General features: G+C 35.2%; 1 protein-coding gene across 1 annotated transcript in view; it reads right to left on the reverse strand.

Moving 5' to 3' along the window:
• LOC131151947 (uncharacterized) overlaps positions 1-22,729 on the reverse strand; it is a 36,588-nt gene extending 13,859 nt beyond the window's left edge. Inside the window, exons 1-2 of the mRNA XM_058103472.1 lie at positions 22,214-22,729; positions 8,797-8,956 (exon numbers count right to left, since the gene is read on the reverse strand). Coding sequence (XP_057959455.1) covers positions 8,797-8,956; positions 22,214-22,471 — 418 coding nt within the window. The 5' untranslated portion in view covers positions 22,472-22,729. The remainder of the gene's footprint in view (positions 1-8,796; positions 8,957-22,213) is intronic.
• Positions 22,730-24,931: the final 2,202 nt, after the last annotated feature.

A 24,931-nucleotide genomic window follows, 5' to 3' on the forward strand; every position in this document is an offset into this window, starting at 1 on the left:
TTCCACTATATATGTTCCTTTCCGGGTGGAACAAAACCTTTACAAGCGATACTCCACGCTCAAACGCTCCTTCACTAGGCTAGAGCAACGCTCCTCCAAGCGATACCCCATGCTTGGGCACTCCTTCAATAGGCTAGAGTAATCACCTCTCCAAGCGATACCCCACGCTTGGTCAACAATCCAATAACCTGGATTCGTCCAAGAACACTGCAAAAATACAAGATAATCGTTGCATACAAGAACACTCTCTCAAAGAGCAGATTAGTACAAATTTAAACACTATGCACTTCAATATTCAAATATCAATATGAAATACAATTGAAGCTTAAGAATAGATTTCACCAATATCCTTAGTAGATGAAGATCAGCAGTAGAAATCAGATTTGAGATGATCAGCACTTCAGTTTCTCAACAAAAGAGTATTGCAAGATAGAGAGCATGAGAAAGCATTGTTTGCAAGAAGGCCTTCAGCAGATTTTCTATTCTTTCTTTCTTCTTCATTTAATTTGATTTGAAAAACCATGTATTTCTAGGTTTAGAAAAGTGTTTTCGTGATGCCCAAGTTTACTTGGAGTATTTCCCAAATTTTCATTAATTTTGGGGCTCAAGAAACCTTTATTTGAAATTTAAAACATTTAAAATTTCTAACCGTTAACAGTGTTCAGACGACTGAACTTTCGGGTTCAGTTTTCTGATGTTCCTTAATGCTTTGAAAAATTAAGTCTGGACACAGGGTCGGACAACTGAACTTCAGGTTCAGTCTTCTGAAGTCCCAGCTCAGACGGCTGAATTGAACGTTCAGTCTTTTGAGGGTGTTCTGCCTGTTTTGTGTTTCAACAGATAAATCTTCAGACAAGTGAACTAAATCTTCAGTCTTCTGAGAAAATGTTTCAGACGTCTGAAGTAAAACTTCAAGCTTCTAAAGGTGCATCGTCAGTCTTTCGAGGGTACACTTCAGTCGACTGGGCAAACTAAAATCCAATTTTCCACTTTAGTTTTCAAAAGTTTCTTTGCGCTCTTGCTTTGAGTATTTATAAAACATTTTCAAGGGTTTTGAAATAAGGTCTCTAAGTCCATAATTAACCCTAGAAGAGCTTCAAAAATATTTCAAGAGATATTTAAATGCGAAGTACTTACATAAAGACTTCTTATAAATTTTGACATTCTAAACTCTTTAAGTCTTCATGCTTTTCTTTCTTTGAGCTTCATCTTGTCTTCAAGCTTTAAAATACTTTAAGCTTTTAGCAAGTCCTCTTTAACATCCATTCTCTCATGATCTTCAAGTTTTAAATATTATCTTGGAATCCATGCTTTTAACTCTTTAAGCTTCATTTGATCATCTTTCTTTGAAATATAAGTTTTGAATCATCCTTATAAGCATTTGACTTTGTGTTCACATACTTGAATATTGAAGTATCATCACTTAACAAAATATGTTAAATTCCTCTTGTTTGTTATCATAAAAACAAGATTCTAAGCCTTATAAGGCCAACAATATTATCATCATTCACTTTTATCCACTGAACAAAGCAGGATTGCACATGTCAAACAATGGCTTCAAGCAAATTTTCAAATCAAGAGCTTGGGTACCCTACATTAATTTCTTATGGTATAGAGATTGTACAGTAACTCCACCTGTGATGCACTTAATGTCTTAATTTTTTCACACGCCCGATCCCAAGTAGGAGGGTTGCGTTAGGTAGCTGACAGCCACCGTAAAATTAGTCAGATCACTTTGATATAAATTTTTACCGAATATTAGCTAGGGCATCCCCTACGAGCGACGCGTTGCACTTGTACCATCCAGGTGCAACGAAAAGTAAGCGAGGGTGGGCTAAGTCGTCGCCCCAAAGCGACGCCATGTTGGCACCCGGGTACGGTGTCAAATATGTGAGGGGTCCTGCATCATTCTGGACATGGGCAAGCAAAGAAGCTAGTTTAAGAAACTAGGATTATATTAGAAACTTGGAATATAGGGACATTTATGGGTAAAAGTATGGAAATTGTGGACACAATGATTAGAAGAAAATTTAATATAATTTGCTTCAAGAAACTAAGCGGGTGGGGGAGAAAAAGAAATTGATAAATTAGGATATATTGGTACACTGGAAAAGAAAAACATAAGAATGGAATAGGAATTATTGTAGACAAAAACTTAAAAGATAGCGCTGTTGATATAAACAGAGTAGGGAATAGAATTATAAAAATCAAGATGGTCTTAGGTCAAGAGATAATAAATATCATTAGTGTTTATGCTCTTTAAGTAGGCTTAGTAGAAAATCTTAAAGAGACAATTTTGGGAAGATATCAGTAGTATTATACAAGGCATACAAGGGGCTGAGAAAATATTTATAAGAGGAGATCTAAATGGACACGTTGGAAGGGATAATAAAGGTTATGAGAGGATACATGGAGGATATGGATATGGAGACAAAAATGAGCCTTGGGAGATGATCTTATACTTTGGTATGTCATATGATTTTATTACAATGAATACTTGCTTTAAGAAGAGAGAAGAACACTTAATAACCTTTAAAAGTGGACAAATTAAAAGTCAAATAGATTTTTCTTTTTAATTAGGAGGATAAATCGTTTATCATTCAAGGATTGTAAAGTTATTCCAAATCAAAGCCTAACCACATAACATAGAGTCTTAGTGTTAGATATATGTATTAAAAAAAAGGAAGAAAAAGGATAAAATAAGCCAGTGTAAGAGAACTAGGTGGTGGAACCTAAAGGGAGAAAATATAATAATTTAAAGATAAAATTATCAAAGATGGAGATTGGACTATAGAGGATGGGATAGATACAAATACTCTTTGGAGTAGATTAGCTAGCTCTATTAAAAAGATAGCAAAAGAGATTTTAGGTTGAAATTAGGATGTATTCCCAAGAGGGGGGTGAATTGGGTTATTAAAAAATATATTTGCAGAATTTCTATTTACTTTAACCCTTATTTATTTTAAACTTCAACAATTACACAAACAAGATATCTAAGCAACGACCGTACTATACCAATCGGGAGTCCTAGATATGAATATGAATTTGACTATGAAATCTAAACTTATAATACAAAATCAAACTTCAAGTAATTCAGTTAATCAATTTGTCAGAGTTTGATTTTCAGCAATTCTCAATGATATATTCAAGAAACAAATTCAGTGATTCAGTCTTGAATATCTTGCAGCTTATGCTTCAATAGTATAATCAATATCTAAATCACATTTTCAGCAATGAATAATGTTTTTCTTAAAACATAATTTCAGTAAAGTAATTTGGTTTTATTTGAGGACTTAACTTCAATCAGATAATCAATTACAAACACTTTACCTCAGCTTATTCACTCAAGAATTCAGAGTTATATGTTTGTCTGAATTTTCAGTTTAACAACTCAACCATACAACTGACATATATTCAATCACAATCAAACCAACATTCAGCAAGATCCAATATTCAGCAAGTTTCAATTTTCAGCAAGTTCTCCACAAAAATTAAAAGAGTAAGGGAAGAAGAGCTGAACACCGAATTTTCTACAAGGTTCGGCCGCAGCCTACATCCTTGCCTCAAGCACCCCGCTTTGAGGATTTCCTTTCCACTTCGTTACCAGGTGAAGGAAGCCTCTCTTCGTTCAAGTTGGAGTCCACCTCTCTAACAAGAACAATCCTCTCGCTAGGCAACGATTCAAAATCCTTGAATCGTCAAAAACAACACAAACAAAGCAAGATTGTTTGTACAAAAGAATACTCCTCAAAAGAGCAGATTAGTACACGTTAGAATCACAATACTTCAAATAAATCAATATAGAAGTTGAAGCTCGAAAAGTATATCACTAGAAATCTGATTAGAGAGTGTGAGTTTCAGAAGAACAAATCAAATTTTCGTGAGTATTTCAGCAAGAACACAACAGCCTCTTCAGGAAAAGTATTTCAGCAGTATAACCCAAAAATTTGAATTGTATGTGTGTCGTGCCGTATCCTAATGTGCGAGAATAATATGTATTTATAGTACACTAGGGTTTCAAAAAGTTTCCCTCAAGTTTTCTCTGAATTTGAAAACCAATCATGCAAAATTTGGAAACAATATCAGCGCTGTTAACAGTTTAAACATAAACATCAGTCAACTGTGCCATAGGGTCAGTCACCTGTGCTCTTTTAAAAATAGCGCATTTAGAAAGTCAATACAAGGTCAATCAACTGGTCCCGATAGGTCAGTCGCCTGTTCCCATTCTATTTGCTCATTTTCAAAGTCACTAGCACTTCAGTCGCCTGATGTTGAAACATCAGTCGCCTGACATTTCAGCCACACTTTGTTTTTAAATGTTTGGTTCCAAAACTTAAATTCATAACTTGGAAAACTTAATTTGGACTTTCAGAAAATATTTTCCATGTATAAAACCAAGTCTCTAAGTCCATGATATATCCTCAGAGCTTTAATCATCAATATTGAAATTTGAAGTACTTACATGAGACTTTGACACGATCAATCTAAGTTTCTAAGTCTTCATGTTGTGAAGCTTCCAATATTCTTCTAAGCTTTAATCACTTCTTTAATGAAGTACATGTCCCTCATGACTTGACGCTTTATATCCATCTTGGCTCATAGCTTTAAGTGTAAATATCATTCAAACTCTTCAAGCATGCTCACTTGATTTCATAAAATCACTTAAGCCCTGAAACTTAACTTAAACAAACATGTTAAGTAACCTTGATTTGTTATCATCAAAATGAGATTAAGCCTTGTTAGGCCAACATAGGTGAATCAAGGGGAAAATTCTCAAATAGCAAAAAAAGTTGGTGGGAGGATAAAGAAGTCCAAAAAGTCGTAAAGACAAAAAGAATTTGGTATAAAACGTTGCAAATATGTAGAAACATGGATAACTTTGAAAAGTATAAAGAGGCGAAAAAAGATGCCAAAAGGTGGTTAGTGAAGCTAAGCATAGATCATTTAATAGTTTGTATGATAGATTAGATACAAAAGAATGGGAAAGAGATATATTTAAACTTGCTAAAGCTAAAGAAAGGAAGAGTAAGGACTTAGGAAATGAAAATGTATAAAAAGTGAGGATGATATTGTCTTGGTTAAGGACAAAGACATAAAAGAACGATGACGAAGTTACTTTAAGTTGTTTAATGAAAATCAAATAGATGGCTTAAAAAAATTGACAAATGAGGAAAAGATTAAAAATATGAGATTTATTGGCAAAATTAGAGTTAACAAAGTTAAGTTGTACTAAAAAAGATGAAAAATGGAAAAGCTATAGGACCGGATAACATCCCAATTGAAATTTGAAAATGCTTAGGTGATAAACAGAATATATGGTTAACTAATTTATTTAACACAACTATAAAAACTAAGAAAATGCCAAATGAATAGAGGAAAATCACTTTAATACCTATATACAAAAATAAAAGAGATATTCAAAATTGTAATAACTATCATGGAATTAAACTTATGAGTCATACGATGAAATTGTGGGAAAGGGTAGTTGAACAAAGATTAAGGCTAGAAATGAAGGTCTCTAAAAATCAACTTGGTTTTATGCCTGGGAGATCTACCATAGAAGCTAGATATCTTTTAAGAAGATTGATGAAAAATCTTAGAAAAAAGAAGACGGACTTGCATATGGTATTTATTGACTTAAAGGAAGCATATGATAGGGTACCTAGGGAAATTCTATGGTGAGATTTAGAAAAAAAAAAAAGGATTTATGTAGTAGGTATGCTAATGTCATTAAGAATATGTAAGATGGAGTAATGACTAGTATACGGATTATAGATGGAGAAACTAGAGAATTTCCAATCCCCATTGGTGTACATCAAGGATCTGCCTTGAGCCCTTATCCTTTTGCCTTTAGTGACGGACCAACTGACTAAGAGCCATCAAAATAAGGTTCCATGGTGTATGTTGTTTGCATATGATATTGTATTGATTGATGAAACTAGGGGCGGACTAGAGGCTAAGTTAGAATTATGAAGAGAAGCTTTGGAATCTAGAGGTAGAATTATGAAGAGAAGCTTTGGAATCTAAAGGCTTTATGATAAGTAGAAATAAGACAGAATATATGAAATGTAATTTCAATAATAATAGCAGGAATATTGGAGATAAAGTTAAACTTGACGATGAAAAAATAAAGAGCACTTGTAGATTTCGGTACCTTGGATCTATTATGCAAGCTAAAGAAGAAATTGAAGATGATGTAATGCATAGAGTTAAAGCAGGTTGGATAAAATGGAGAAGTGCTTCAAGTGTGCTATGTGATTGTAAAATACCCTTAAAATTAAAAAGGAAGTTTCATGGGCCATCTATAAGACCAGCTATGCTATATGGATCAGAAATGTTGGGTGACGAAGAAACAAAATATTCAAAAAGTAAAAGTTGTCGAGATGAGAATGCTTAGATGGATGACTGGTATAACACTGAAAGATAAATTAAGGAATGAACATATTTGCGGTAAGTTAGGTGTAGCTCCTATAGAAGATAAGATAAGCAAGGGGCGACTCAAATGGTTTGGGAAGTTGCAATATAGGCTACATAGTGCGCCAATAAGGAAGAGTTAGTTAGTTACTATGAGGGGCAGTAGAAGGGGTAGGGGTAAACCTAAAATAACTTGAAATGAGATTGTTTATAAAGATTTAATAGCCCTAAATTTGTCAAAATAAATGGTCCATGATCACATAAATTGACAAAAAAAGATTCATATAGCCAACCCCACCTAGTGGGACTTAAGGCTTGGTTTTGTTGTTGTTGTTGTTGTTAATTGATATTGTGCAGTGTAAGAAAAGACTAAACCTATCTTGTTAAGTGAGATTGTTATGTTAGGAGCCAAACCAGTTGATATTCCTACAAGTCCCACATGAAGTTGTCCAAGCACATGACCCTCATGCAGGGAAACTTGCACATGTCTAGATTTTGAAGACAAACATCAAGATTAGCAGTTGGTTGGCAGGTTGATCTACTAGACTATTACTAAATTTAACATATCCTTTGATGCTAGGATGGTGAGTCACAAAATCCCAAACAACCACACAAAAATGTTGTATATAGGATTCTACGGTATCTCAAAGGTCTAAATGTAATAGAAAGTGTGAGATCATGGATACTCCATAGATTGGTCTAACTCAGTTACTGATCCAAGGTCCACTATTGGTTGTTGTACATTTGAGTGAGATAATCTAGCTACATGACATTGCAAGAAACAAATTATTGTAGCAAGATCTAGTGCTGAAGCTATGACTGATACCATAATCCATAAGTGAGCATATATGGTTGAAGTCTCTTGTGTTAGAGATGGAATTCTTCATAACAAATCCCATAGAAATGTTTTTTCATAATTAGCTGCCATTTATATCACTAGAAACCCACTGTTTCATAAGAGGACTAAGAACATTGAAGTTGACTGTCACTTTGTTGATGGATGTTATGTTGAAGAAAGTTGTGGGGACCACACTTGTGAAATCTATAGACTAGGCCATGCTTTCAAGAAGATTTTATTAAATCTTGCCTTTTCTAGGTGATATTTATAGACCACCAACTTAAGGGGTAGTGTTAGAACACAATAGGCTATTTTAGTAATTTTTTGGTGTGAATGGGTTTTTTTTGTCTGAATGTTTCTTTATTACTAATATATAAGAGGGCATACCTCGAGCCCTGTGTAAAGCTGCCAATTGTTTTTTCTCTTCTTCTCTTCTCCATTTCTAACTTTTTATAACGAATATTTCAGAAACTGTGAGATCATGGGATACTCTATTGTAGATACGCTAACTGTATTGAAGATCAAAGATACCCAATAGTTAATACTATACATTTGTGGGTTACTCTTGTTATCTAGCATAGCAAGAAATGAACTATTGTAGCAAGACCCAATGCTCGGCCAAATATTGAATTATGGCTCAAAGGATTAGGGAGCTCGTGTTGTTGAATTTCTTATGTTAGAGATAGGATTCTTGTTAAAAATGCCCATAGATATGTTTTGTGATAATTCAAGATGCCATTTATATTGCTAGCAACGTAGTGTTTTATTAGAGGACAAAGCACATTGAAGCTGAGTATCATTTTGTGAGTGATGCTCAGTTGAACAAGGTTGTGAGGATTCCATTATTGAAATCTATAAATCAGCTACGAGATGTTTTCAAAAAGGATTTAAGTAAACCCAACTTATCTAATTGTTGTAACAAGCTAGGTTAAGTGATGGTTATGCACATCTAGCTTAAGGGAAAGACAGGAAGTGTTAGAAGGGAACATCTTATTTTAATAATTATTTGGTGTGAAGTGGGGAGGGAATTTTTTTCCCTTAATATTTCTTATAGTTAATATATAAATATGGCAGACTCAGAGCAATACGTAACCTCCAGGGGACTGCCAACTGCTGCTTCTGCCTCTAATCTCTTCTTGTCTCCTTCTCTTCAACTTCTCTAACCCAGTGTGTATTTTTTTCTTTGTTAAAAATTCAATTGATTTCATATTTAAAGCAATGCCTTAACTCTCAAATTATTCTAAAAAATAAGATTCTATAGAAATTGTCAATTAAAGTGACTGACAAAAGATTCTTTGAAAACTCAAATATATGTAATCTCACTAAACGAGGATATGCATTATTTTGCTTTAGATAAATCAATAAGTGGTTAAATATCGCATGAAAACATTTCTGGACTACAACTACTAGTAAAATGCAAAGAATGAACTTAGTCCAATCTATCACCAATGTCTGAGATGCTTTTTGTTCATGATAACCATTATAAACAAAGCATCCACAAAAAAGAGGAAAAAAAAATTTTTTTAAATACAAAGAACTATTACCTTTACATGAATGATAGGGGCTTAGCTGTGGGAAGGGAAGAAAACCCACAATAGAATTAAAACGAACCAGCAAACCTCCACCATTAAAACCTTCAACCCTGCCCTCATAGACAAATCCACTTTCATTATGTGCCCTCGCTGCCTTCCAATCATCAGACCTCTACTTCTTTGCACAGACAAAATATTAGATCTTACTGTGTACTTAAGATCTCCAAATTTCAATTACACAAAATAATCAAATCAGCAAACCAGTTACCTGATTGTTAATGCATAAAAAATGTAAACAAGCAATGTATTTTCTACCAATTTCTCATAATTTTTCAAAACAACATTTGGCAGATACCATGACAAAAACTCAACCAGGCCTTTAGTCCGATTGGGTGGGGATATCAAGACAACAACAATCAATCATAATTATATTTATGCCTTCCTGGTGTCCTTAATGCTTATGCAAGAATTTGATGGCCAACCATCCCCTCCTGCATGCTAGAAATTTGCAGCATATACTATCAACACTAGCAATTAACTAAAGTCACAAATGAGCTCTTTTCCTTTTCGGTGGGTGGGGAGGCTTCAAACCATGGTTATTTTCATTACTTTCCTTTCCTTTCTTTTCTTTTTTTTTTTGTTTTTTTTGGCTCCTTCCCTCTTCTTCTTTTTGTCATTTTTCTCCTTTTTGTCTGCCCCTTCTCCTCCTTTGTTTCTCATTTTCCTTTACGTTCTGTTTTTCTTTTTTTTCTGACTTTAATTTTCTTTAATTTTTTTCTTTTTGTGCGTGCATGTTTTTTTGGGGGGGGGGGGGGGGAGGGAGAGGGGGCACTTTAAACAAAAGTTTATTTTCATTACTTCCCTTTTTTTGGCTACTGTTTTTGCTTTCTTACTTTCCTTTCTTTTTTCTTTTTGGGTTATTTTCTCCTTCTCTTCTATATCCTCTTTTTCCTTTCTTTCTCATTTTCCTCTACGTTGTCTTCTCTCTTTTTTTCTATTACTTTAATTTCATTTAGTTTTTTTTCTATTAAATTTCAAATCCTGACATTGAGATAATGGATCATATCTCAAACTGGGACTTTCTTCAGCATTGTGCCACCATACAGTCTTGGTTTCCCCATAAACTGGTTCTTGTTTGGCTTTGAACTGGCTTCCCAGTTTTCTTCTTTTTCTTTTCTTCTTTCTTGTTTTCCTTTTGTTCCTCACTCTTTTTTTCGTTTCTTCCCCTCTCCACTTCCGCCCTTCCATAAGCGACCTGATATCCCCTTACATCAGAACCACATCTCTGTCTTGTATCTCATCTTTCCCTTTTCTTCTCTCCATTATTTTCTCCTGTATGGTGTTCTCCTCTTCTTTCCTTTTCTCCTCCCACAGAAAATTTGCTTCGTTGCCCCTTCTTTCTTCCCTGCAACAAAAATGCCATTTTTGACACTCCAGTGATGCCATGTCCTTGTTTTTCTTTCTTTTCAGCTTCCCCCCCTTATGCTTTTCTCTCTCTCTGACCCACTTTTGTGGATTGCAATTTAGCTCTTCTTCATCAATGCCATGTCCTTGTTTTTTCTTTCTTTTTAGTTCCCCCCACTCTCACCTCCTTTTTTGGATTGCAATTTAGCTCTTCTTCATCAAACTTCACTCCTCTCTTGATTATACTGCACCTTCAAAAATAGGGGCATATACAGCAGCTAGTCTGTGCTTTCTGGATTTATGGATAAATTTAAATGATTCTGAGATAAGTCAGTTCACGTGCACAGAAAATTGGATCATATAGTGATGGCTCAGACTGCGGAAAATGAGGGTATTATAGATATGAAGGAGGTTTGCGCCGAGTTTGAGGATGGTTTATCCATAATTCTATTTAGGCAGTAATAATTTGGTTGAATGAAGGTTGTTGCAAGATTAGGTGATTGTTAGCTAAAGTGGACATTGTTGTAGGGGTGGAGATGGTAGCAAAGAATGGCAAAAGAGAGAGAGGGAATGAATGTGCGCTGGTTGATACTGGAGTGTCTCTAAAAGAGTTCTACTGAATTTGGGCTGCTGAAATGTGATTTAATGATGCAAACAAATTCATCTTTCGAAGTCGCGGACCAGCAGGATTTTTGCCCAATTTTGAGCCAAATTTTGTGAAGGTTTTAGAGCTGGCAATATGCACATCACCTATGGATTTCAAGTTGAAAAAGAGATCTTTCCAACAGATTAATTTACACATTAGTTGGAGTCTTCTACTAAAAGTTATGGTCATTCGAATAAGTGTGTAGTTTGCTGGTTTAAGCAGACTTTGAGTATGTTTGCATATCCTATGTAAGAAAATGTGTCAAGGAGAGTACTTTGAGTCTTTCTCAATCGAAGTCAGTTATTTCTACCAGGAAAACATGAAGTAGCATTTTCATATGCTTGGATGACCGCCCTAAGTCTATTAAAGCATCCCCAACCATGGGTGAGGACATACAGTGTTTCTAAATGAAAATTTGACTCTCAGCCTTTGCCTTGTTTCTATTCAGTTCTGTATCTCCTTCATGAGGAGTATCTTTTAAACTCTGTATCTCTGAAGTAGTAGGCTATTTGTATCTTTAGAGTGGTGAGTTTCCTTCATTCTGTATCTCTGTGGTTGATTCCATTGAGTAGTGAACAAAGCTACCTACCTTTTAGGTGTGTTTGTGTGTGTGATCTGCTAGTTCCTCATTTCTAGCAACCCGATATGAGTTGGTGTCTAAGCCAAGGTCCTCATGGCTGTTCATGGTCATCATGCGCAACAGCAATATGAGAGAAATATTTGTGATTCAGAAATGGATGAGATGAGAAGGCAAAAACAAGAACAACATCTTGGCCATTATGAGAATAATGCTGGTGATGAAAATGACCAAAAATGGCTCAAGCAATGATGATGACAATAATGTTAATCCACTCTATCATGTGCACCACATGATTAAAGTGATGGATCTTCATCTTATCACCATAGACAATGAAATCAAAAGTTTCCTTAAGATTTTGATGCAAGAATGGATCTACCAATCAAAGGGAGAATGCAACCTAATGAATTCAACAATTGGCTTCAAACTATTGAGAGGGTGTTTGATTTCAAGTAATACTCAAATGAAGAACAAAGCAAGATCAACTTGAAGGTGGGAAAATCTCAAGAAGGAGAGAGCATATGAAGGACAAAGCAAGATCAAGTCACAGGAGAAAATGGAAAGGGAGCTAAAAAGAAGATTCTTTCCAACACTCTATGGGCAAGAAAAACATGAGCAAAGATATCTATCCCTACATAGGTATATGTCACGAGCCAATCTTGTTTAGGGGCATTATGCTTGCCTATGACCACTTTTCTTTGGTGCATAGGATGGGTTACCATCATGTACATTTAGTAGTATAGGTTTTATGCTTTGAGCATGTGTAAGCCTTAGTGTAAAGTGGGAATATGACTCCTTAGACATTTTGACGTTTCCTTGTGCTAGAGCTAAAATAGCGTATAAAGCTCTTTAGGGGAGGGTGAGTGTTCATCAGTCTTATAAAACTCACTAGCTTTTGTAAACGTGTTTAGCCTACTTGCCTCCCTTAACACATTTTGCTTACGAAGGTGTTGTTAATGAATTATTTTACTTCAATGTTTACCACTTGCTTGCCATTCACTTTCATGAATTGCTTACTGCATCCGCTTACTTTTTATTCAACTATTGTGAATGTGTTCTTATGGTAAACTACAATAGTCTTTAGCAGACTCGTTAAGTAAGAGTGCTTTAGCTAGTGCCACATAGTCCTTGACAAGGTGTGGAGAGTTCGGTCAATGCCAGTTGGTATCAGAGCTTGGTTAATAGCTACATGAGTTCTGTTACCTTCATATTATGGGATTATGTTAAGCATCGGTAAGAGACCATGCCAACCAATACCGAAAGGATTAAGGCGCAAAAGGCATAAGTTGATTCAACCAACAATGTATCCGTGGAGAGGTACAGGTTGATTCAACCAACAATGTAGCCGTGGAGATGGCCAAACTAGCTAAACTTGTTGATGCATTAGACCAATAACAAAAATATCAACAGGGTTCTATTGTGGAGATGTCAGAGGACCTCCATGCACTGATAGAAACTTTACAGGTTCAAATGGCAGATGTGAATGTTAAGATGAACCTAATGATTCTTGATATGGGAAGTTCCAATACTATGGAGTATAGAAGAACAAAGCTGCCAAAACCCAAAATGTATAGGGGTGCCCATGACACTAAGGAGTTGAAAAACTTCTTATTTGACATAAAGCAATACTTTCCTATGGTGAGGACCAACTCGAAGCAGGCAAAAGTATCCATGGCAACAATGTACTTGAATGGTGGCACCTAACTATGGTGGCATACCAAGTACAATGGAATTGAGAGTGGACATTGTGTCATTGATTGTTGAGCAAACTTGAAAAGAGATCTTAAGGCCCAATTCTTTCCTATGAATGTTGAGTACAATTCTCAAATAAACTGAGAGACCTTAAGCACACTAGTACAATCAGGGCGTATGTAAAACAATTCTCTGCTTTGATATTGGATATCTAGGGCATGTCAAAGAAAGACAACTTGCTCTATTTTCTTAAGGGGTTGAAACCATGGTTTAGGGCAAAACTTCATTGACAAAGAGTTCAAGACTTACCTACCACACAGGTGGCTGCAAAATGCTTGACTGATTACGCAAGAGGGAGTTCCACACTGTCCAAAGAGAGTGGCATAGGTGAAAACAATGGAAGTCTTTCAAGAAGGGCAAACCCTAAAGTGGGGGAGCCAACACCAAGCATCAACTTCAAAAGAAGCTTTTTATCTCGGCCGTTCAACACACCTAGTGGTAAGGATAAGATGGCATGCTTCTTATGTCGAGGCCCTCACAAAGTTACTAATTACTATCACAAGTCATCACTCAATGCCTCACAAGCTTCCATTGCAGAAAGGGCAATAGAAGATGATGAGGATGAGGAAGAAACCACAAGAATGGGTGCAATGCGATTACTGAACGCATTGGAGAGACAGACAAAAGATATAGATGTTACCTAAGCGAAAGGATTAATGTTTGTGAATCTTCAAATCAATGGGTAGAGCACTCGTGCAGTCGTGCTATGGTGGATACTAGGGCTACGCATAATTTTTTCCCAAAGGCAAAAGGGCAGAAACTCGACTTGAACTTAGAGAAGGGCTCAAGATGCATGAAAGCAATTAACTCCGCAGCTTAGTGTACTATAGGATTAGCCAAGAAAGTGACTGTAAAGCTTGGAAAATGGGTGGAACAATGCGAATTTCATAGCTGTATCGATGGATGATTTCCAAATGATTCTTCGAAAGCAATTCTTGAGAGAGATTAAGGCGGTACTGATGACATTTGCTAGCTACCTTTGTCTAATGGGAGACCACCCTTGCATGGTGCAAGCTATTGCAAAGAAAGGCCACAATGAAAAGTTCATCTAAGCCATGCAACTTAAGAAGGGTTTGAGAAAGTGTGAATAGCATAAATTGCCACACTGGTGCTAGATGAAGAAGTAGGCCAAGAGTGGGTCGTACTACCATACAAGTTGTGTTTATGAGTGTAAAGTTGTGATGCCAAACAAGCTACCTCACAACTTGCCTCCACGAAAGAATGTGGAGCATGAAATCAAATTGTTACCAAAGGTAAAGTCACTTGCTAAAGAGTCATATCAAATGGTGAAAACAACTTGATGAGTTATTAGAAGCATATTATATGCATCCCTCCAAAGCATTATTTGGAGCACCAGTGTTGTTTCAAAGGAAACATGATGGGAGAATGCAAATGTGTGTGGACTACCGCGTGCTCAACAAAGTGACTATTCAACAAGTATTCCATTCCACTGATTGCTAATTTGTTTGACCAACTAAGTCATGCAAAGTACTTCTCCAAAATTGACTTAATCAGTCTAATATCCCATGAAGATAGCAGATGGTGATGAACCAAAGATGATCTATGTGACACATTATAGGGTGTATGATTTCTTAGCGATACCCTTAGGATAAAGAATGCGCCAATGACATTCGACACCTTGAAGAACCAAGTATTTCATGAGCATCTTAACAAGTTTGTCGTGGACAACATTGTTGTCTACAGTTCTACTCTAAAGAAACATAAAGAGCATCTACAGAATATGTTCAACAAGCTGAAGGAGAACAGGCTTTATGTGAAGACAAAGAAGTGCTCTTTTGCTTAGTGGAGTATTTTCCTTGGTCATGTGATTGAACAAGGTCATTTTCAGCAGGATATGGAGAAGGTGAGAGCTAATCAAGACTGATAGATCCCAATGACAATGAAATTGTTGCGCCCTTTCTAAGACTTGTCAACTATTACCGAAATTTTGTGGAGTACTCAAGGAGAACTGCCTCATTAACGGAGCTACTAAAGAAGGGCTATCAGTAGAATTGGACTGAGAAGTATCAAGGAATCTTTGACAACTTGAAGGAAGCTAGATGCGAGCTTCGGTAAAACATCATGAAACCCTTCGAGATACAAACAGATGCATTAGACTATGCCCTTGGGGAAGTCTTGTTACAAGATAGGCATCCTGTTGCGTACGAGAATCATAAGCTTAGCAAAGCTTAACGGTGACACACAACTCAACAAAAGATGTTAGTGGTGTTATATTGCTTTCGCATGTGGCGACATTACCTACTTGGGTTGAAGTTTGTGGTGAAAATATAAAACTCGGTTGTTAGTCACTTCTTTACACAGACAAAGTTATCACCCAAGCAGGCCCGTTGGTAGGAATTTTTGTCGGAGTTTGATTTCTTATTTGGGCACAACGCACAGCAAATAAACTAAGTCGCAAATGCACCGAGCAAGAAGGTCGAGCTTGTGGCCTTACAAATGGTAACACAATTGACAATCAAATTACCATGACAATGCAAGAGTGCATTAAGGAGAACCTTACCAAAGATCAAATTGCCCAAAACCTCATAAAGTTCGGAGAAGAGGGCAAAGCACGTCAGTTCTAGTTAGAGGATAGATTGTTGACGACACATAGGAACTGGATCTTTGTGCCTCAAGCTGGAGAATTAAGGGAGACACTACTAAGAGAGTGTCATGACGCCATGTGGGCAGGTCATCTAGGACGACATCGCACTTTGGCATTGTTAAAGCGGAGGTATTACTGGCCACACATGTATGATAAGGTGGTTGAGTATACCCAAACTTGTCTCACTTGCCAGTATGACAAAGGGGAGTGGAAGAAGATTGCAAGGCTACTAGAGCCTCTTTAAGTAAGCAAGACCGTAGGAGAGTGTCTCCCTTGACTTCATCACCAGCCTACCCAAAGTGGGAGACATAAGGTCTATACTTGTTTTTATAGACAAGTTTTCGAGATATGGTACTTTCTTGGTTGCACCAAAGTATTGTTCAGTAAAGGAGACAGCACAATTGTTCTTTAAACATATTGTGAAGTATTAGAGTGTTCCCCAAGACATTATCGATGACAGAAACTCAAGATTCACAAGCAATTTCTAGACAAAACTTTTCAAAATCCACAGTTCACAACTTGACATCTCTTCAAAAGCTATGACCTACAAATAGATGAACAAACAAAGAGATTCAATAGGCTACTAAAGAATTAGTTGCACCACTTTCTCACCACCAATCAAAAGAATTGGGTGCAACTGCTCAATTTGGCTTAGTTCTATTTCAATATCCGAAGGAGCTCAACAATAATTAAAAGTCCTTTTGAGCTTGTTACAGGTCAGCAGTCACTGTTACCTCAAATAGTGGATGAGTCGTATAACGGAAAGAGTCCAAGAGCAAACACCTTCACCAAACAATGGAGACAAAATGCAGAGTGCCCAAGCCTACTTGGAGAAAGCTTCCAAGCGAATGAAGAAGTGGGCAAATAAAGGAAGAAGACCGTTGCACTTCAACAAGGATGACTTGGTTCTTGTTAAGCTCCATCCTAAACAAATCGGGTCACTATGGGGTCAAGATAGGAGACTACTTCACAAATATGAAGGACCAGTCCTCATCTTGGCTAAAGTCGGGAAGGCTTCTTACAAGGTTGATCCTCCAGTTTGGATAAAATTGCATCTTGTGTTTCACATCAACTACCTCAAGCCATTCAACACCAACACTAAAGATCCAAGCAGAAGTCAATCAACCAAAGCACCACTAAAGACATCCCAACTTGATAGAAGAGAAGTTGAAGTCATCCTTACAGACAGAAAGTTCACATCATTAAGGAAAAAGCGACACGAGTTCTTACCCCTCGTTTGGTTTGCACAATTAGGCCTGGAATGGAATCGTATTTCTACACTGGATTTGCAGAATCAAGGGTTGAATCGTATTTCGATAGAAATATAATTCCTACGAATGGGAGAATTGTGATTCCAATCCAAATAAGTTGGAATCGATCATCATTGCATAGAATTAGACTCATTTTATAAAAAATAAATAAATATATATATATATATATTCTAAAAACAACAACAAATACTAGAAATGCTAATTATTATTACTATTACAATAAAAATAATAATTTAATAATTGTAATAACAATAGTATTTATTATTATAAAAATACTAATAACAACAACAACAATATTAATAATAAAAAAAGCCAAAATAATTATTATTATTTTAAGGATAATAATTATCATAAAAGTAATAATAAATAATAACAAATAATAATAATTACTGTAAAAAATAATATTTATTATTGTAAAATAATAACAACAACAACAACAACCAAAATTATAAAAACAAAAAAAATTTATTTTAAGGATAATCAATGTTTTAAAAGGCTCAATTGAAGCGAGCCTCACAACATACCTAGAACGCCTTAAGGCTCAAACCTAAAATACCAAATTCCAAAAAGGCTAAGACATTATATGCTAAGGCTAACGCATTTTCACAAAAGGCACGCGTTTTGTGCCTTTTTAGTTGAAGCTTATGCATTTTGGGTGTGTGATTCTCAAGTAACAAATTGGTCAAAAAATTTTAACTACATGTTTGTATAAAAGGAATCGCATAATATGAGTTGATTTCTAGAACTCTTGAACCTCAATCTTTCCAAAATAATAGAGAGTTATATCTTAGATCATGAAAATAGTTTGGACTATGTCATAGTATAGCTATCTCTTGTCATGATTTATGTCATTAATTCAAGTTAGCAATTTTTGAATAGTTGACAAGTAGTTTGCAAAGTATATACAATTTTTATTTCTTACATTATATTTGTGATTTTCTTAATTTTTCTTTATTTCAAAAATACATAAAATTTATTTACATTTTTTAATCTTAAAAATAAATTCTTAAAAGGCTTACGCCCAACGCCTTAAAGCTTATGCCTCACCTTTTAAGGGTTAAAACGTCTCGCCTTACGCCTTCGCCTTTTAAAACATTGAGGAAAATAATTGTTATAAAAATAATTCAAATAGTAATAACAATAATAAAATATAATAATTACACTAATAATAATCACTATTATTAAAACAATAAAATAATAATAAAAAAAAAAACAACACAAATTAATAAAAAATACAAAAATAATACTAATTATTATTTTAAGGACAATAATCATTTGTTAGGGGTTTTTATAAAAAATGGCTTACTTTTCATTCCATTATATAAGTCATTGAAGAATACCAAATCTTGGAAAGAAAGTGAAACTGGATGCCTACAATCATTCCATGTTACTAACTAAACACAATAATTGCATTCTAGAAGCAATTCCATTCCTGCCTTGATTCCATTCTCCCCTTTATTCTTTTCCTACTTCAATTTCATTATGCAAACCAAACGGGAACTAGTGAAGTGGAAAGGCCTTGGAGACTAAAAATCAGTTGGACTTCAGTGGAAGATTTGTAACCGTTTGCGGACAAAGTTGAAGAGTACCTAGTGTCAAAATCTACAAGGACATCGACTACATAAGTAGGGGAGAATGTCACGAGTCAAGCTTGTTCAGGGCATTATGATTGCCTATGACCACTTGTCCTGGGTGTATAAGATGGGTTACCATTATGTACATAATAGTATAGGTTTTATGTTTTGAGTATGTGTAAGCCTTTTAGTGTAAAGTAGAAGTATGACTCCTCAGACATTTTTACTTTTCCTAGTGTTAGAGCTAAAATAGCGTATAAATCTCTTTAGGGAATGATGAGTGTTCATCAAACTCACTAGCTTTTGTAAATCTGTTTAGTCTACTCGCCTCCCTCGCTAAACACGCGTTGTTTATGGAGGTGTTGTTAATAACTTACGTTACTTCAATGTTTACATCTTGCTTGTCATTTGCATTCATGAATTGCTTACTGCTCCCGCTTACTTTTCACTCAATTATCATGAATGTGTTCTTGTGGTAAACCACAATAATCTTTGGCTGAATAGTTAAGCAAGAGAGTATTTTAGCTAGTGCCACATGACCCTTCACAAGGTGTATAGAGTTCAGCCCATGACAATACACAATGTAATTTGAGTAGCTAATGTGGAAGTGTGACATAGTTTAACCTAAAGAACAAACAATTGCTTGCTATTTGGGAGGGTTGAAAGAGGAGATCAACGCAATGTTGAGATTATAGCCTCATTGGAGTTTTAATGATGTCAAGAAACTTGCAATAAGAGTAGAAAAAACAACAAAATAGAGTTTGAAGGAGTGATTTCAAGTCTGGAATTAGTAAAAGCTCTTCAAAGTGTGTGAAGGAGTGCATCCATGTATAAGCCTAATACACCAACAAAATCCTTTTCTTATAGAGCACCAAAAAGGTGGCACCGGGGATGTCCTTAAGTTATCTTGTTCGTCAAATGCTAGCTCAAAGAAGTGCTTTAGGTATCATTTGTCAAGATATGGACATATTGCTTTTGATTATACAAATTGCAAAATCTTTTCTATTACAAAGGAAGAGAGAAGATGGGGATGGCACACTAATTTGCTTAAATAAGAAAGAGGAAGTAACTTATTATTGACCAAGGAGATTTTCTTGTCATTCAAAGTAGTTTGAGTGTTGTCCATGAAAAAGATGAAGATTGGGTCAGGTGCAAATCACATCCAATGCAGTTCTAATGAGAAGATTTATGACGTCATTATTGATAGTGGAGCTTGCGCTAATGTTGTATCTACACAAATAGTAGACAAGTTGCAACTCAAAACTACACAGATCCTTATCCTAACAAATTGAGATGCCAAAATCGTAACCATATGGTGTCTTAATTGTTTTTTTTTCCAATTGGTATAAAGTACAATGACTAGGTTTTGTGTGATGTTATGCCTATGGATGCATGTCATTTCTTGTTTGTCCATCCACAACAATATGATAGGAGAGTTCATCACGATGGTTACAAAATACTTTTGTCTTAAATTCAACAATTTTGAGAATGATCAAGTTCAAGTCAAGTTTTGAGCTTAAAATTTTTTAGTAAAGTTGACTTTGAGTATTCTATTGTGTCAACTTGACATATCCTTGCCCTACTTTTACCACCATCCAAGAAAACTTCTTTTCCTATAAGATAAGATAGCACAACCCCATTTTATCCATCAACTATGAGTTTTGATATTCTTCCCACTAATCTCCTCCAAAAGGGGGGACAAAATTTCATCCCTGCTTTGATTACCCACCAGCAACTCTTTATCCAATCCATCTTCCTCATAAATAGAAACACCCTCCAAACCTTTACATGGAGATGGTGTCACATACCACATATACCTACATAAGTCAAAGGAATTAGAAATATATCCAAGGTGTTTACAAACCTCACCCAATAATAGACCTGGCATAAACAAAATCACTATCAAATTCAATCTCATTGTCCAATACATCACCCATTTCTTTTCCTCCCAAGTAAAAATTGCTTCTTTACCCTTCCTCTCTAAGCCTATCTTGAACAATCATCCTTTCCTCAATAGACAAATTTCCATTTGTACTTGTTTTCAAAAACTCACTCACTTGTGCATCAAAATTCAATACAATTATTAACAAGAAAATTTCCCCTTTTTAGTCCTTCCCACCCTCAGTATAATTAGTATACACCTTGGTGGAAGATGCCTTCTTACATGCTTTACCAGCATTAGGTCTCATATCAGTGCCCCTAGATTTACAATCCGCCTCCATAAGCAAGCCCTCACAAATTCAAATCATACGCAGATGAGCAGATCACCAGCAAGTCGATGCTCCTACTCCATCAAAGAGTTACCGCAACCAACAAGGTCCAAAGGAGCTTCTCTAGATGCCTCATGAGTACAACACCCACTTCTTTGAAAATGAAATGAATCATTTAAATAAATAGGTTCCTCAAAAATCAAAACGTGCAGTTATGAACTAAACTTTCCTAAAGAAGGATCCATGGAGTAAATAGAAACAAATGGACTTGGTTTCAAAAAATTGCACAAAGATGTTCTCAGGCTCTGCATACTACATCATTCACAAAATAGAATATATGGATCAATTCTTCATGAGTAACACACGTTAGCATAATGCGCAACTTATATGAATGAAACTATGACTCAAATATCAAATAAAAAAGCTTTCAAGTAACAACAGATAAGACTGTAATTATAATTGCTTCCAAGGATTATGTTTGACTGCTTCTTTTTAGATAACAAAAGAAATTTATTAAGAGAATAAAAAAGCTAGTTTTTGTCCCATGAGTAAGAATAAATAAATTAAGCACTAAAACAAGCTTCTTAAATAGACTTGTAACACAAGCAAACGAAATTATGAATCATAAATTTTCATGATTTGTGACTTGAGAGAAGCAAAACCATCCGGTCAATAAGGTTCATTAGATCTGTTGGCCTAATTAGGTTCACAGCATAAACCCAAAATAAAAATAAAAAAAAGGGAAGAATATGCTTACATCTCCAAAAATATACCCCTTGTTACAAATGTCTCCCTAAACTTCAAAAAGTGTCATTCCCGTCCAGTTATTTTTAGACTACAAAACCCATTCGGTTAACAAATAGCCATGTACTTAAACTTTTTAGACGTCAAATAAAACAAAATTTGAGCTCTCCACTTGTTAAAAAATAGAAATTCAATTTCAAACAACGAGAATTTATTTAGTAAACATAAAATGTGATGAAATACCACTAGAAGGACGATTGTAAAAGCGTCATGGGGCCCCTGCACCAAACCATATATACTTGGAATAAATTGCATATTTGGCTACACATTACAGGTTTGCAGACCCTTTAACATTAAGCATTTTAAGTCCTCATAAATTAGATTGCGGAAACTTTACATGGCTTTGTTTAATAAACACAAAAGACTGATTTTAGCTCCCAAAAAAAAAAAACTATTAATTGCATATGCATTATGCACATGGATAAGCATTAGTTTTAAAAGTTTAGAAGGGGCATGTATGTTAAGGTTACAGTCAAAAGTGTGCAATAGTATTTTTTCCTAAACTAAACTCAAAATTTTCTTCCCCTCCCTTTCATTTTCCGTTTATGGGTTTTCTTGGCATCCAAACAGCGGGAACGAAACTCACCCGAGTTTGTTCAGTGGAATAAGACAAAGATGAAACAGATGAAGAGTCTTTCAGATCGCCGACAGCTTCCTCCGAACCGGAGACTTCGGTGGTGGCAGCCACATAGAACAAACGCCGTCTGATGGGAGATTTGCGGTGGAATTTCGAGTTTATTGTGATAGAAAAGAGCGAAGAATGGTTACTAGGGAGAGCATCAGTCGTAAAGAGCTGAGAGAGGATGGAGAGGCCCTGGACTGATCCCATCGCCGCCGTGAACATTGGAATTTTCGTTTGAAACTTAATTTTTAGCTTTAGGATTGGTAGTGTCGAGCGTCGGCCTCTCCAGTATGAATCAAAAAGGCTGCCATTCGAGTCTGGTTAATCGTCAGCTGCGAATTTTTCGTGGGTTTGGATAATCCAAGTGTCATGCTCGCGCCCACACATCGGTGATTTAATCTTGTGTTTGTTTTAGCAATTGGAAAAGCTTTTATCACTTTCTCCGCCAAAACGGGAGTACATAATCGTCACAGATTAAACGAATTATCAAATAAAAAAAATTGTAATCTATACCTTATTCAATTAAATGACAAATTTATAACAAATCAAATAAAATAATTCATAACAGTTGACCAATAACTCATCATTGTTATGAAAAATATGTATGTCACCCTTATCTTCTACCACTTGGATTTTTTCATCCCAATAAATTCTTTGTTATTCATATTCCCCTATAAAATGGTATTCTGCCTCTCACATTTGGAACACACACATTGTATGCTTATATATACATATTATATGCTTTTATACACACTTGCATATTTGAAGTAAGCAGAGTATAGAGAAAGAAGATGAGAGATAAAGAAAATAGAGATATCTTGTATTAGCTAGAGATATTTTGTACAAGGTCGGTTCCAAATCATATTGTAATTTCTCTCGAGATAATGAAGTTTTTTATCTCATCTGCCCATGGAGTAGGCATAGTCGAACTACATAAATTTCTGTTTCATCTCTATTTATTTTCCTACATCTTTTATAACACGAGACTCTAACTATCTAAGATATTTCTTTAAATCCTATTTAATTTATTTCTTATGACATATACTGCACAAGAGTATAATATAATCCAGAAGAGAATATGTCTTTTAAAGTTTAAAGAATATCAATTTCAAGAAGAGGTGATAAGATAGTCCTCCAAAAAAGACTATATATTTAAATCTCTCATCTATATAATTAATCTCTCGAAGATATAGATTTCCTAAAGAGGTTATGTATCTAATTTTCAGAAGAAATGGTAAATATTTGTCTTCTGAATAAGGTATATTTTGAACCTCCCTAAGAGATGTTAAATTCGACTTCCTGAATAGGTGAAATGTTTATCCTCCAAATGAGATAATGTATTTAACTTTTAGAAGAAGTGGTAAATTATTACCCAATTTGTTAGTTTTATTGTAATCCCAAGAGGGGGGTAAATTGGTATTTTAAAATTAATCCCCTAGGTCAAACCACTAGCAATAGTATTACACAAGTCTAAGATCAATCTAGTGCGGATCAAATAAATCAATATATATTCGGAGGAAATTAAACAACACGAGTAATCTAATTAAGCATGCAAGGGAAAATAGTAAAGAGAGACAACACCAAAAATGTTATTGAGGTTCGGCAAACTGCCTACGTCCCCGCCTTGGCTCACCAACACAAGGATTACACTATGGGCTCACTTAACGAGTGGAGTGACACCTAAATACAACTAGATCAATTAGCACAGGACTGACTTCAACCTTCACAACCAATCCTTTCGGGCTAGATTATCACCCCCCTCAAGCCACGCCTAGAATACAACATAATTTCAATACAAGATGCATACAAATATAATGTTTCTTAATCAAACAGATTTGCACCAGTAATAATCAAAACACACCAATAATGTAAGAACAATAAGCTCAATGCCGTATATGCGTAATCAACACTCAGAATAGTGATTATCTTAAATCAAGCACAAGAGTATATCTACAAGCAAATCTTTGAAACTAAGTAATTATAAAATCACAATCTCAGTTTAGAGTTTCAAAAATTCAAACCAATAGAAATTTAGAGTATCTCAAAAATAGTTTTCCTAATATCAAAGCACAAGGAGATATTCAGATCTGAGCTTGTAAAAATATTTTTGCACACAAAAATACAAGCCCTAATGAGTCTTGCAATAGTAATGCAAAGACCCACAAAGCTATAAGATTTTTCCCAACCAAAAATTTATTAAATAAAATCAAGGGGAAAATCAAGCTAACCCTTAATCCAAAAATCAAGTGAACACTACACAAATGAGGGTTTCTAACAATATAGAACAATGAATGAAACACTTACAATGCTAAATATCTCAAAGGAATGGGAGTATATGAGTGTATGGACTTTTTACGAGAAAATAGGATTTGAAAATTTTCAAAGAGTTTTTTGCTAATCAAATGGCTAATCACATGCTAATCCAAGCAACTGAACTCCTATACATAAAATAGGTTAAAATTATAACCGTTGGGGATATGTAAGGCATTATTAAATTTGTTTTAAAATCATTTAAGAAAATTAACCCTGTTTAACTTAAAATAACCATGGTAAAAATTAAAAAAATCCGAGAGTTTTGGATGCCTGACCCATGGTTCGGTTGCTCGTACAAACACAATAGAAAATTTTGATTTTTGAAGTTTGGGTGCCTGAATATGGGTTCAATTTGCTGACTGAAGGCGA

The sequence above is a fragment of the Malania oleifera genome, chromosome 3, assembly GCF_029873635.1.
Source record: "Malania oleifera isolate guangnan ecotype guangnan chromosome 3, ASM2987363v1, whole genome shotgun sequence".
In the NCBI taxonomy this organism is placed as follows: Eukaryota; Viridiplantae; Streptophyta; class Magnoliopsida; order Santalales; family Ximeniaceae; genus Malania; species Malania oleifera.